Source organism: Akebia trifoliata, chromosome 11 (genome assembly GCF_017979445.1).
Source record: "Akebia trifoliata isolate Shusen 1 chromosome 11, ASM1797944v1, whole genome shotgun sequence".
NCBI classification, from domain to species: Eukaryota; Viridiplantae; Streptophyta; class Magnoliopsida; order Ranunculales; family Lardizabalaceae; genus Akebia; species Akebia trifoliata.
The window spans coordinates 49,754,450-49,769,738 of record NC_141385.1 but is presented as its reverse complement, the minus strand read 5'-3'; the positions used below and the strand labels follow the sequence as shown (position 1 = coordinate 49,769,738).

The 15,289-nt window shown below is 34.8% G+C and overlaps 4 protein-coding genes across 5 annotated transcripts; all 4 read left to right on the top strand.

Moving 5' to 3' along the window:
• The first annotated feature begins 336 nt into the window (after positions 1 to 336).
• LOC147392417 (cytochrome P450 CYP72A616-like) lies at positions 337 to 4,124 on the top strand. Of its 2 annotated transcripts, XM_086457766.1 has the most exons (5): positions 337 to 704; positions 1,412 to 1,632; positions 2,277 to 2,521; positions 3,051 to 3,441; positions 3,521 to 4,124. In XM_086457766.1, exons 1-5 carry the CDS (start codon positions 431 to 433, stop codon positions 3,944 to 3,946), a joined length of 1,557 nt encoding a protein of 518 aa, XP_086313892.1. In that variant the 5' UTR covers positions 337 to 430; the 3' UTR covers positions 3,947 to 4,124. The 2 variants fall into 2 exon arrangements, with proteins under 2 accessions (XP_086313892.1, XP_086313893.1); XM_086457767.1 differs by lacking the exon at positions 1,412 to 1,632 and having other exon boundaries at positions 570 to 704.
• A 392-nt stretch (positions 4,125 to 4,516) lies between these two features.
• LOC147392416 (chlorophyll a-b binding protein 3, chloroplastic-like) lies at positions 4,517 to 5,525 on the top strand. The gene has a single exon (XM_086457768.1). The coding sequence runs from the start codon at positions 4,599 to 4,601 to the stop codon at positions 5,397 to 5,399; it is 801 nt and encodes a 266-aa protein (XP_086313894.1). The 5' UTR covers positions 4,517 to 4,598; the 3' UTR covers positions 5,400 to 5,525.
• A 1,678-nt stretch (positions 5,526 to 7,203) lies between these two features.
• Positions 7,204 to 8,307, top strand: LOC147392415 (uncharacterized). Its single transcript, XM_086457770.1, has 2 exons — positions 7,204 to 7,363; positions 7,463 to 8,307. Exons 1-2 carry the CDS (start codon positions 7,316 to 7,318, stop codon positions 8,069 to 8,071), a joined length of 657 nt encoding a protein of 218 aa, XP_086313896.1. The 5' UTR covers positions 7,204 to 7,315; the 3' UTR covers positions 8,072 to 8,307.
• Positions 8,308 to 11,635: 3,328 nt separating this feature from the next.
• On the top strand, positions 11,636 to 15,251 carry LOC147392414 (phospholipase A2-alpha-like). The gene is made up of 4 exons (XM_086459556.1): positions 11,636 to 11,844; positions 11,946 to 11,988; positions 13,315 to 13,440; positions 14,941 to 15,251. The coding sequence occupies exons 1-4, from the start codon at positions 11,710 to 11,712 to the stop codon at positions 15,114 to 15,116; spliced, it is 480 nt and encodes a 159-aa protein (XP_086315682.1). The 5' UTR covers positions 11,636 to 11,709; the 3' UTR covers positions 15,117 to 15,251.
• Positions 15,252 to 15,289: the final 38 nt, after the last annotated feature.

Genomic DNA, 15,289 nt, shown 5'->3' with positions numbered 1-15,289 from the left:
AACTTTGCTACCAAGCACTGAGAAGAAATTGATACACCCTACTCCTAAAAATTGTCTCCTGGCATACACCCAATAAACCAACTGCTTAAGTCTTTGGATGATCAAGTGATCAACCATTTGTGTACCACAAATTGTAATCTATTTTGAGTTTTTTTCATCTCTAGCTCTTAAATGCCACGTGGACTTTGAAGGTGAGGAAAGAGATGTGGTGTATCAAAATTGCTCTCCAGGGCTACAGAGCATTTTCTTTTCAATTAACAGATGTCATAGTGGCATTTTTGTAATTTCACTGCCTGTTTGACTTTAAAGACCATCATCCAACTTGCAATAGGTCGGTCTCTCCCATCTCCATTTCTGAAATCGTTGGTGCAGAAGTTCTTCATTTTTCTCTATTTTTTAATTTAATTAAGTTCAAAAAAAGAAAAAAAAAATGGGAGATTTGCTGTTTATTTGGATTGCAGTATCTGCTGTTACGGTGATTATGTGGGCCTGGAAAACATTGTATTGGGTTTGGTGGAAGCCTATGAAGGTGGAGAGGTACCTAAGAAAGCAAGGCATCAAGGGTCCCCCCTATAAGTTGTTCTTTGGGAACCTTAAAGAGACTGTAAGTATGATGAAAGAAGCAGGATCCAAGCCCATCAACATTTCCCATGATATCGTGCCACGTGTCCTCCCCTTCAATTTTCAGATGATCAAGGAATATGGTATGTTTTTGCAGTATATGTAATTTAATTTTTATTTTGTTGATTTTAATTTGTTATTATAGGGTGTTGGTTAATTTTTAGGGAAATTTACTTAATGGACCCTGTAATAGGAACTTCTTTTTAAATACCCCCCTAACTTTTGGGCTGTAGTTCAATAGTATAGTTGGTAAAATCCTTCTAACAAAGGGGGTTGTTTGGTTCAATTCTAGAATCCAATGCAACGTTTGGTTCGGATTAACGACTTGATTTTCTCATAATTAAGAATCAAAATCATGGAGAATTAGAAACAGTTCTCAGACCGTTTCTGTTGATTCTCACACACTATCCACTTATGACCAGTGTTAGCCAAACGAGATTATGTTTTCTATAATCTGATTTTGACAAGGAATCAGGTTCTACAATCCAAACCAAACGCCTCTTATATAAATAATCAGGTTTTCATAATTTCCCATAAAAATACATTATTTCTTGATTGGTTCAATTTGTTTTCCAAATGAATTACCTTTCTTGGGAGTTGGAATAGCAGACAAATTAAGATAGCTAAAGAATTTGAAGTTATATATGAATATTAGTCGATGATGGTACATTTAAAAAATAAATAATATTTAAATGGTTGTTTTGAATCCATTTAGTGAGGATGGATTTGAATTAATGATTTTTGTGGATCTTTCATTCTCTTTAACAACTGAAATTACTAATGAATGCAGGTAACATGTCTCTTACTTGGTTTGGAACAACTCCAAGGGTGAACATAATGGACCCAGACCTCATAAGGGAAATTCTTTCTAACAAGTTTGGTCACTTTGCCAAGCCTGAACAAACCCCACTCACAAGATTATTAGCAACTGGGCTATTAGGCCTTGACGGCGAACAATGGGCCAAACATAGAAGGATTATCAATCCGGCCTTTCATCTAGAGAAGTTGAAGGTTTCCTTCCCTCTATTATGATCTTTTAATTTCTCATATGCAAGAACACCCTTGAAAGGTTTCCAATATCATATATCATGAATTTTATATATATATATATATATATATATATATATATAGGGAAATGTTCAGCACCCTAAGTTTTACCACACACTTTAACAAACGTTTTTTGTCCTACATGGGTTAAAAGTTTTGGAATGGGCTGATTTTTGGTGAGGATGATCTCTATGATTAGAAGATCATCCTCCCCAAAAATCAACCCATTCCGAAATGTTTGGCCCCATGTTTACGCGTTGAAAAATCGTGACCGTCCATTTTTTGAAAATCAATTTTGATGGGGTTAGAAGTTTTGGAATGAGCTGATTTTTGGTGAGGATGATCTCCTCACCATAGAGATCATCCTCACCAAAAATCAGCTCATTCCGAAACTTCTAACCCATGTAAGACAAAACACGTTTGTTAAAGTGTGTGGTAAAACTAAGGGTGGCGAACGGGACCCATATATATATATATATATATATATATATATATATATATATATATATATATATATATATATATATATATATATGTATTTTGGTATCTTTTAGTGTTAACATGACCCTCATAACGCTCTCAAAATTTTTCGTTGTTGTTGTTTATAGCGGATGTTACCTGCATTTCATACTAGTTGTAGCGAGTTGGTGGATAGATGGCAGAATTTGGTAGTATCTGAGGGATCGTGTGAACTAGATGTGTGGCCGGAACTCCAAAACTTTACGGGAGATGTCATATCTCGAACAGGATTTGGTAGTAGCTACGAAGAAGGGCGTCGAATATTCCAACTCCAAAATGAATTACTTGTACTCGTTATGCAGGCTTTTGAGTCCATATACATCCCGGGTATTAGGTATGCTTAAGCTTTCTTAGCTTTGTTGTTGTATAACTCGTATATTTGTAGGCATAGCTAGGTAGAACATGGGATAAATAGAATGAGTCCCAAACGGTAACCCTTTCCTTGTTTGATCTCACACGCAATCTCACTACATCATTCTTGAAGAGGTTTACAAGTCTCAAACAAGTGACATCTACGTCACATGTATGTTTGTTTCTTATCCTATGTGGGTAAAATCGACACAAGATATATATAACATCAAAACACTTGAAAATAGCCAAGTGCGTAACTTTGAGTAATGATTTTTCCTTCATAAATAAATTTATAAGATCCATCTAAATACATGAATCTCAAGTCATCACATCTAGTTTGTCCAAAATGTTAATGAAACCCGATGAATTTAATAATTTCTTGACCTAAATTACATAGGCCGTTCTTGGGTTGATTCCTGGATTAAGTTTCATCTTGCATTCTATTTTTAATTTCTAAACTACTAGTATTTTCTAAGTCTTTGGCTTCTAACTATAACATCATTCAATTACAGGTTTCTACCCACAAAGAGAAACAAAAGAATGAAGGAAATTGATAGAGAAGTGCAAGCTCTGCTAAGGGGTATGATCAATAAGAGGGAGAATGCTATAAAAATTGGAGAGCACTCTTCTAATAATGACCTACTGGGGTTGCTAATGGAATCAAATATCAAACAGATTCAAGAACACGATAACTCTAAGAACATTGGAATGAGTATCGAAGACGTTATAGACGAGTGCAAGCTATTCTACTTTGCAGGGCAAGAGACAACGTCGGTTTTGCTTGTATGGACAATGGTTGTGTTGAGTATGCATCCAGACTGGCAAGCACGCGCAAGGGAAGAGGTCTTGCAAGTCTTCGGGCAAAGGAAACCAGATTTTGATGGATTAAACCACCTAAAAATTGTGAGTAATATCTTGTAATCCTTTTAAATACTTGATCTAGACCCAAAGTTCTCATGAATTCTTAAAATCTTTAATGTAGGTAACCATAATTCTGTATGAAGTTCTTCGATTATATCCACCCGTGATTATGCTTATACGACGTACTTACAAGAAGATGAAAATAGGAGGAATATCTTTGCCAGAAGGAGTAGAGATCACTTTGCCAACTCTCCTCATTCATCGTGATCGTGAACTTTGGGGGGAAGATGCAGATGAATTCAATCCTGAAAGATTCTCTGAAGGTATTTCAAAGGCAACAAAGAATCAAATTTCCTACTTCCCATTTAGTTGGGGCCCAAGAATATGCATTGGGCAGAACTTCGCGATGATAGAAGCAAAGATGGCTCTGGCCATGATTCTACAAAAAATTTCATTCGAGCTCTCACCTACCTATGCCCATGCCCCTTACACTATTATAACTCTTCAACCACAATATGGTGCTCACATCATTTTACGTAAACTCTGATAACATCTACACAACTTCACTTTCACTACCAATGTGAGGCAAAATCATTAGGCCTTGAAACAATCTATTCATGAGAGAATATGTACTCTACCAAAGAGTAATATTTTACATATATTTTCTTTGGATTTTAATTGTTGTATAATAATACATCTCTTGTGAAGTTAACGATCAAGAACAAGATCTTCTAAGCATCAAAGGGTTAGAATTTGCCTATTAATATAATTTATGTATACCATCTAATGGAGGTTATGGGCCCAGTCCGAGTCAATGGTGCTGCTACCTATATAGTCCAAAGATTGATAAATTGAATCTTAGTAGGGCAAGAACCATACAGAATTATATCAAATGCAAAGATATCTTACCTTCTATCCTGGCACATGGCATATGCTGATTCATCGAGACCTACACAAGACAGCTCATAGAACCTAGTAAATGGATGGTTTAGAGATTGCCAAGTGGAAACAAGAAATCAACCTCCTAAAAGATTTTGACCAATGAGAAGAAAGATTGAGATCTCTTATCTAGGGACACCCTTACCTCTCTATTCCTATTAATAAATCCCAAGACCCAACACCAAGAACCAGAACAGAATCATCTCTTTAGCCTACCAATACTTCTAAACTTGATCCATTTCTGTTCTCACGTATCTGCCATGGCTGCATCTACAATGGCTCTTTCCTCTCCTGCTCTAGCTGGAAATCCAGTGAAGCTCAGCCCATCGGCAGCATCCAAGCTTCTCGGTGAAGGGAGGGTCACCATGCGAAAAACTGGGGGCAAGTCCGTCTCATCGGGTAGCCCATGGTATGGCCCAGACCGTGTCAAGTACTTGGGACCGTTCTCGGGTGAGCCTCCATCCTACCTAACAGGTGAATTCCCCGGTGACTATGGCTGGGACACCGCTGGGCTCTCCGCTGACCCCGAGACATTTTCCAAGAACCGTGAGCTTGAGGTCATCCACTGCCGATGGGCCATGCTTGGAGCCCTCGGTTGTGTCTTCCCCGAGTTGCTTTCCCGCAATGGTGTCAAATTTGGTGAGGCTGTGTGGTTCAAAGCCGGTGCACAAATCTTCAGCGAGGGCGGGCTGGACTACTTGGGCAACCCAAGCTTGGTTCATGCTCAGAGCATTCTAGCCATTTGGGCAACACAAGTTATCCTGATGGGTGCCGTAGAGGGCTACCGTATTGCAGGTGGACCACTTGGTGAGGTGACCGACCCGCTTTACCCGGGTGGCAGTTTCGACCCACTTGGACTTGCTGAAGATCCCGAGGCTTTCGCCGAGCTGAAGGTGAAGGAAATTAAGAATGGGAGATTGGCTATGTTCTCCATGTTTGGGTTCTTTGTTCAAGCAATTGTGACTGGAAAGGGACCCTTGGAGAACCTGGCTGATCACCTCGCAGACCCAGTTAACAACAATGCCTGGGCATATGCTACAAACTTTGTCCCAGGCAAATGAGTCCAAAGCATTTTCCGTGGTCCAATTTAATTGTGATGTAAATTGGTGAGAATTAATGTGGAAAAATATGTGAATGTGTGATAGTGTGAATAATTTCTGTTTATTATCATTTCGGGTTGGTTTGAATTCTATGTTGTATGTGTTTATGATTTCTGGTTCAAATCCTAGGCAGCATAAAAAGTTAATAAAAAAGAAAAAAAAATGATGAAGAAGGTGAAGAAAGAGAGAACAGGTTGGGATAAATCATTTAGGATTGTATTAAAATGAATTAAATTGGTTACCAATAACTCTAGATCATTTTTAGATCAAGTACAATGATCTTGGTGAAGGCTTCTTTTTAAAAGAGTTATCAATGTTTATGCTTCCATTAATCTGCATAATTTCTATTAGTGAGTGTAGTAGAGTTGAGGATGATGAGGGGACAATGATAAGTGAATAAATAAGAAAAAATTAAAAACAAAATCAGTTCATTGGGGCAAAAAAAGATGGGTAACTTTATTAAACAACAAACTAAGAAAAAGTTATTTGAGATGGTTTGGATATATTTAACAAATTAAAATCTCGTTGAAGAAACATTGAAGTTAAAGTTTCAAAATGAGTGAGAGAAAGATCGATAAGAGCATGAATGGAAATAGAGAAAATATATATGAACTCACTCTTGATTTCGAGAAATTGACTTTAGACATACTGAAATGGGGAATGAGATTCAGTTAGGTAGTTCCAAATCTTTGGGATAAACTTTTGTTGTTGTTGTTGTGTAGATTAAACCAAAATGATTATCAATATCGAAGAGAGAATATATTGGCATACCAAATTTTACTTAGAACATACCAATCCTTTTGCAATTGAATCATTGGTCAAATGCAAATTGGTGTCTAAGAACAACTCCAACGCAAATAGCCATACACCGGTTAGGTATAATTGGTTGGCATTTTATTATGGAAAGTTATTTTTGCCTGTTCAGTGGGTTTGCATTCTAACCATACTACCCAAAATGGTTCTCCATAAATATTTTAATGTTTTTCTTATTTCTCAACAAAAATCAGCTACACTAAAATGGCTTTCGTTTGTTATTGGGTTTTTTCCCCCAACAAATAGAGAGAATCTCACTCTCTTATTTTGCTTCTCTCTCTCCAAAAATAATTCAAAGTAGAGAATCTAATGCAGAATGTGTTGGGGTGGTTTCAAAGCCTTTGACTCTTTAAAATGACAATTGAGAGAGGATGCCAAGCTCGAGTGCATTGGAGTTGCTCTTATAAGTAATTTTTAGTTTGCCAATAAAAACTTTCAAATAGTACATGAAGATAGAACTATAACCTAGGTGGATTGGAGGGTCAACCCAAGTTGTAGAATCCTCAATCCGAACTTAACTCAACTCAACCTGACCATCGTGTTAGAGTTCATTAACCAAACTTAACATGAGATTGAGCTTGGGTTAACCCTAGTTAGGTAATTTTTGACAGGTTAAACAAATTGAGTAGACCTAATTTCGTTTTGATCAACACATAAATTTTATTTTATATCTTAAAATATATATATATATAATACAAAAAATAAAATCATTAGTAAATAAATTTGCACACAAACTCCAAATCCACAAATTTCTATATCATAAATTTTTTTTTCCCTTAATTTTAAAAATATATTTTGGAAGAGAAAACTATATATATATATTTTTTAATAAATAAAAATATGTTTATATGAATATATGGCATTGGGTTTGGCTGAGTCGGCTTATCAAGAGCCTCAACCCGAAACTCAATTCGGGTTGAGATTTTCTAATTCGGCTCAACTCATTTTCCATATAACCCAACCCAGGCCCGCCCAGGTTGCAGCCCTACATGAAGGTTGCTGGGTAACCCTAGAAACGGTGAGGTTGAGTGATATTTTACACAGAAGAAACATCAACAGCGAAGATGCGACCACCTTTGCTCCACACCAGATTCTTCTCCTCTCTCAAACAGGTAATCTTCTCCGACCATAAATCCAAAATTGAATTTAATTAAGTAATTTCTCTTGATTTTTTCTATATGTCCATATAAATCATTAAATCTGTTTAACAGGTTGAGAAAAGATTGAAATCGGAAAGCAACCCATCAACATCAACTGATCATCTAAGTTCCCCAATTTATCTCAATTATTATGATCAAACACCCAACACCACAACTTCAACACACCAAGACAACACCCTTAGTGAACCTCCTCAAGAATTCCTCTCTGAATCTCCTCAATTTCCATCAACCCAAAAGAACCCACCACAATCAAACGTTGTAGAACACGATCAGATGGTCAATGAGGAAGAAGACGACATCAAACGATTAATTGAACTTCTGGGTTTGTTAGAGTTCAGAGAAGATGAAGAACAGGGGAAGGTTGAATTGAAGAATTTAAAGAGCAGATCTTGTTTTTCTCAAAGTGGGTTTTACTCAAAGATTGTTGGGGTGAAGGGACCAAAGTGTGAGAAGGAAATGGAGAGGTTAGATGGATGGATTAAGTATTATTTGTCAGATAAGGATGGTGAAGGAGAGAGGATGGAACCATTGAGATTGGTTCACTTGCTTTTGGGTAAAGCTGCTGCTTGTGTTTCAGAGAAAGGTGAAGAAGGTGGTCTTGCAGAATTTGAGTTTCCTTCCACTGTTGAGGAGTTCTTGGTCACAGATCCTCCTAATTGAATGTGGATTCTGTACCTTGGAGTTGAGTAATGTTATCTAACTTCAGTTTCTCCTTCTGCAGCCATGTTCTAAATCTTGGGTCCACTGATCAATGATCATTGTTGGCCAGCTTCCCATCTTACAGAGTTGATCTATTTATTTACATTTTTTTTTTTACTCTATAAAGCTGAAAACATCTAGTCGAATAAAGTGAATCTTATTACCTGACATAAAATTTTCTTTTAATTTGATTTGATTTGATTGATATTTATCTATTTTTTATTATTTTAGAGATATCCAAGATGAACTTCTAAAAAAAGATTTTCTAATAAAGTAGTGTTGGACTGATTTGAACTTAAAAGAAGAAAACCAACGAGTGCAACCTTTTTAAGAATTCGAAGAGGGATTTTTTTAAGTGGTTGGAGTTGCACTACAACCGATTGGTCTTTTTTTTTTTTCTATTAAGACTACCAATTAGTTGTAGGTCACTTAGTACTAATTGCATTTCATCACTTAAAAAATCATCTTTGTACTATATATATATATGATTGCATTAAGAAGAGTATGAGAAAAAAGTTGCATTCGTTCTTCTTTTTGATCGGTCAAAGCCTACAATTGTTTATGATATTGTCATTTTTCATCTTCTTCATCATCACATCAATCAAAATGAAAAATTACACTTCTTCTTCTACTGATGGTAATTCAAACTAGCACCAAACCAACATAGGTTAGTTCCATTAAATGAAAATTAGAACTTAATCAAAATACAAATTGAACCGAACTATCCCAAATCAAACTAAGGTTGGTTGGGTTGAATTTGGTTCGGTTCAATTCCATAGGTTGTTAATATCTTATAAATTTAATTGGAAACGTCATATTTTTAATAAAGAATAAACATAAAATTTCATAATAAATCATTAATCTATGAGAGAAACTCCTAAAATAATTCATAATAAATTAATATATTTATATATTATATAAGGTTTAAGTTCTCGATTTGGTTCGGTTACATATAAGCCTTCAACGAAGAACCAAACCAAATTGATAGGTTCTCCATTTTCTAAACCCAAAATCGAATCGCAACTTGTTCCAAACCAACCCAAACTATTGATTTGGTTCTCAGTTTGAATCGGGCCAAGTTGCATCCTTAATTCAAAAATATGATTGCAACACCAAAAGAAGGTGCCTACTTTTATTATTGATAGTACCGTCAAAAGAATAGGAACACAATGATAAAGTAGGTTGAAAAAAGATCACAAAAACTTATCACATGATATACAATTAGTAGGATTACGATAGGAATTTTTTTTTATAAATTGAATATTTCTTTTAACTTTGAGCGCAATCAATACCTTCTTATTTGCAAGAAGTTAGGTTGTGAAAGCATATTTACTATATACAACAGAAATATTAGGACTTGAAGTGCCTATATTCAAACACCTTTTGGGACTTGTTATTTTTATTGTTGAAATGAATTGGACCGATGATTTAAGAGGCCAGCTGGTATGTGTAGTTTGGGGGGGGGGGGGGGGGGGGGGGTTATGGCACTCTAAGAGGCCAGTTGCCTCAACCTCTAGTTGGACCCATTTTTCATTATTAAAAAAAAAAAAAAAAAGTAGTATCTTATCCCCATTATAATTAGAGTTGTGATCTTTTGATGCTCCTTTGACATATGCCTCCATATGTGGCATGGGTTAGAACTATAGATTTCTTCTCTTGGGATACACAATTGTACATCCTTGTGTATCCCTATAAATCTGTGTAATTGTGTATCCTAAGAAAAAGAATCAATGATTCTAGCACATGCCATGTCAAGGGCATGTGTCAAAGGAGGGGTATCACTATTAACATAGACATCCTATCTAAAATCTCTTTATTTTTTTGTCCAACTGCTTTTGTTTACTTACCCTACACATTTATAAAAGATGTTCTACAAATGTGTAGGGTAAGTACACGAAAGCAGTTAGACAAAAGAATAAATGGATTTTAGATGGGATGTCTATATTAATAATGATAGATATACGAATAATGATTTTCTGACCACCCTCTCTAACAAACGCCCTTGACGTGACATGTGCTAGAACCATAGATTCTTTTTCTTAAGATACACAATTGCACATATTTATGGGGATGTACAATTGTGTATCCCGAGAGAAAAAAATCTATAATTCTAACCCATACCACATATGAGGGCATATGTCAAAGGGGCGTTAAAAGATCACAACTCTAGTTATAATGGGGATAAGATACTATTTTTTTAATAATGAAAAATGGGTCCGACTCTTAGAGTGCCATAGCTTACCCAATCCCTCACGTACATGCAATTCCCCCACAAACTACACACACCAACTGGCCTCTTAAATCATCAAGTCCCACTCATTTCAACAATAAAAAAAACTGCTTTTGTTTGCTTACCATACACATTTATGAAAGACGTTCCTTTTAGGTAATGGCTAGAGATGAAATTAATTAAGATTTTTATATTATTTGATAGATGATTGATAAAATTCTCAAATTAGAAAAAATATTCAAATTGAAAATCTTAAAAGAACCAGAAAATGATGTGAAAGCAAATGGATTGAGGCAATGTAAGCAAATATAAAATCACTCTCAATAACAAAAAAAATTAAAAATTGGCTATTGATAAAGAATCATAGATTTAGCTAACCCTAAATACTTAAGAAAAGATTGTGTTATTATTATTGTTTGTAATGGTGGTGTACATTGCTTGAGAAATCTCAATATTTTAGTTAAAAATCTAATTAAAATTAAAGTCAACAGATTCTAAAAATGTTAAAGCAAGATCCCTAGGAGCGATTGATATAATATGAATAGAACATGTGAATTTGACTTTGGACAAGATTGAAGCTAAGAACAGGATTTTTTTTTTTCAGTTGGTCTAACTCTTTCGTTTGATTGTTATTTTCCTAGATTTTTTTTTTTTTTTTTTTTGTGTGTGGGATCCTTTCAAATCTGTACAACACATGGTTGGAGCCTATTTAGTAGAGTCTGACTAGCCTTACTAAGATAGTGAGGAAAAAGGGTTTTACTCATCCACTGTTAAAAAGACATTGAGATTCGCAATACAAGTCTTCAAAATTTGTAATAAATCTCAAGGTCTTGTTTTACATATCTCAAGGTCTTTTTGACGGTAGATGAAGTTTAGGAAGACCTTTTTTCTTACTATCTTAGTAAGGAAAGGGTTTCTCTATTTATTATCCTATCTAACTTATCTATAAAAAAATAAAAACCAAAATTTAGACCAATAGAAATGGTCCCGCTTTCTAAAAACCAAAATTTAGACCAATAGAAATGGTCCCGCTTTCTAGTGCTAATGTCACACCAATTCTTATGTAAATCACCAAAGAAGTTGCATACAGTTGGTGAGGAGTTGGCAAAAGTGGATTGGGTCCAAGCTTAAAATGACTTAATGACATTAGGAGTGCTGAGAGTGAAATGAATGAGATTGACAAAAGATAATTTATCAATGATGGACTCCTCAGCCACCTCATTAAATGGAAGGTGTCAATGCCAGTAGACCATGGAAAAAGCATGAGAGTAAAAGGAAAAAAAAATATCACAATTGATCCATCTCTCTCTCTCTATCCTATATATATGTAGGAGCCCTTTAAGGAAAACCAAGCTTCAACTCTACATCAATGGCTACTAGAAACCAGTCCTTGAAGTACTTTGCCATTCTCTTCTTGTATTCCCTTCTTGCCCTTCACTTTTCTATTATTTCTGTTTGTGCCCTCAACATCGGCATCCAGCCCACGGAGTCGGCTCTCTATGTGGTTAGTTCTTCATCAATCTTCTTTAAAAAATTTAATTTTTCTTTTCTTTTTTGAAAAAAATGATGCGTATATACTGTTAAAAATTGCTTTAATTCCTACAGACCCAACAGTGCAGTACAAAATGTGAATCTCAATTCTGTTCAGGTACATTACTTCCCTACGATTATTAAGTTAGATTTTTTCCCTTTTTTTTTTTTTTTTATTTTTTTATTTATGATGGGGGTATCTGAACTTACGTCAAACCAGTGGGACTGGAAGAGCCAGAGGCTGGGCCAAGGCATGTGGGTCCCTTCCCAGGGCACGTGCAACGCCCGCACATCACATGCACCGGATAAGTGAGGATGCACCCTCACGGGTGGCCTCGAGGGGATAACAATTCTATTTTTCGAAGGGTGTTGCGTCGACGCACTACTCCACATTTTGGAGAATATTTGAGATATCCTTATGTTTTTCAAACTGATGGCATGATCATTTGAAACGTCTACCCGGTAACCAAAAAGCTTTGGGTAGAAAAATTAAGGGAGTTATATATACAAAGGGTCATGGCGAAATTGAAAATAATGTATTAAATAGGTTAAAAGACATTTACCATAGAGGTTAAAGATCTTGAAAATGATGGACTTTGAGAGAAAAATTAGAAGATTTTTTCATTAAAGATGAAGATGAGGGCATTTAGGTCATTTAGCAATAGTTTATAAGAGAAAACCAAGGTAATTTAGGGGCATGTCATCAATTTGAAAGCAAGAGTGGCATCTCAAAATATCCCAAAAAACATGGAGGGCTGTGTCTAAATCATGCTCTTTTAAAGAGTAATGATTTTCTAATAGAAAGTCTTCACTCGGTCAATACTCAGATGCCATTAGCACATACACGAAACCATAGTTCTGTTTCTTCGGAATACACAACTGCAAATCCTCTAAAACGATGTGTGGTAGTATATCCTGAGAAAACATATCTATGATTCCATGTTCATGCCATCATGCCCCCTCGTCGATTAATTACTGAGTAAAGACTTTCTAGTTAGAATATCAATACTCTTTTTTAAATGACCCTGCCTCGTGTCTTTTCCTTTCTTCTCCAAAAAATTTTTATCAATGACTTTTACAACCTTATGGTGAGGCTCTCTGTCAACATGACCGTTGAGATTTCAGTAAAAAAAGCAGATTTTCTAGAGATTAGTTTCCAAGGAATCCCAAGAGAATTGTATCCCTAGAAAAATATGTATCCTTATAATGTCCTAAAAATCTACTTTTTACTCAAATCTCAACAGTCAAGTTGATGGAGAGCCTCACTCGTGAGTTGAGATTAAAAAATTCATATCATAAATTGATGTTATTTGAAAAGATGGTGTGGCAGTATAAGTTAATTTAATCTATGTTAATTTTTAGTAAGTTTTTATATTTTAAATATTTATTTTGCTCTATTTAATTTTTTTTTTTTTTTTTTAAATTTTAATTTGGTGAATGTTAGTACCTCCATTTTTAAGATATGGGAAGTATTGTGGAGTTCTATATGGCGGATGCCACGGGGAGAAGCCCTGCGATGGCCTAGACAGTTGTTGTATGATTCACGATGACTGCATCGGAGCTAAAAACAGTAAGTTCATCCATATACTATGTTTAGTATCTAATTTTGTTCCATTTTAAATGCCTAACTGAACAGTTAGATTTTGAAATTAAAAATTTTTTATTAAAAAAATTTGAATTAATCATAAGGACACTAACATACAAAAATAAACGTAAAAATGATCCATACTACTCATAGTTCATTTTATTAAAATTGTATCTAATTGGAAAGAGTAATGTTGGGGTGACATTGGGATTTACTGCGATTCTTACATTTTTGACGTGGAGGTGCACATATAACCGTACATGTTTTTTTACTCGTATCTCAAGAAACCACGTCGATGCAGTGAAAAATAAAGTCCCCCCCCGGGATTTTCCAATTGAAAAAGACAATCATAGTTCACACTTAATGAATTCTCGTGTCAAATTAACATAATTGACTTTTGGAATTCGATTTTAACTGGACAGAACTAAAAAGGAAACAAGATTTATAATTAGATTGGCCATAAATTGAACTTCAATTATTAAAATTCTAGTTTTCTACATCCAAGTCAATATGGTTGATGGTATCAATTGATACCATATGACTTAACCAATCTTACTGCATTCGTGGGTGAATTTATAGAGTATCAGTAAACCTAAATGGAGAATCTAGGTTTGACACACAAACTTCGATCACGATGCTTTTGAAAGTTATCACCTTGATAAATGTTTAAAACTAATAATGTTATTGGATGGTCGGAAAAAGCTTTGAAGCAGTTAGCTGGCTTCAAAATTTCAAAGGAGCCATCTCCATTGGATTCCACGTGGCATTTCAAAGGAGTTATATATTTAAAATTTTGGCAAAAATGTAAAGACGTGAAATAAATAGAAAATGCCACATATCTTGTAATGAAGATGGTTCTTTCGAAATTTGAAGCGTGTCGGCCGCTTCAAAGTCGGCCTCTTGGATGGTGAGTTAAGAATTGAACCCAAAGGTATGGAGCTATCGTCATTTAGTCTTGCTTATCTTACTAGGGTTTAGGGCACATGTTTGGGTCTATGCCAACGCTCCTTCCCTCATCATCATAATTTTGACATATGAAAATACTGTTTTCTTTTACATTATTGTTATGGATATATTATTTTAAATACATTAATGAATCTATCGAAAAGTAATTTTATAATTTAAAGAATTATTTAATATAAATTTTAATTAATAATACTAACTTATCTCTTATTATTATAATACAAGGTGACATGGGCAACCGTACATGTACTAAAAAGAATTATTTATAATTTAAAATATTGACTAATAGATTTCGAAGATTACATAATAAAGATGATATTTTTATAATTCTGTAAACTAAGCAACTTGATCATACGTCGTGGGTTGCAATTTTCATGATTTTTTTTATTATCAAAATGACCTTGATTATATTCCACATAAAAATTTAAACATAAAAGTGAGGGCGAACCACTGCTACTCCACCTTCTCTAATTATAATAGATGTATGATATGATGTTGTGGGTTATGGTGATGGTGGTGCAGATGACTACCTTAACGTGGAGTGTAATCAAGAATTTCTCAATTGCATGAAGAGAGTCAAGAACTCGAAAGGGCCTACATTTGCGGGAAACAAATGTAACGTTAATGAGGTGATTGACATACTCTCCGTTGTGATTGAAGCAGCTGTACTGGCAGGAAAGATTACCCATAAGCCTTGATGAAGTTTTCATCTGAGATATATATATATATATTATTCTTGTTTCTAGTTTATAATTCATGAGCTTTATATTTTTATGATTAAATAAGTGTTAATTTGATAAATAAATGAAAAATATCCTCTTTTTAATTTCTAAGTTGGCATCAAAACTTAAATTCTAGTAAGAGATGATCT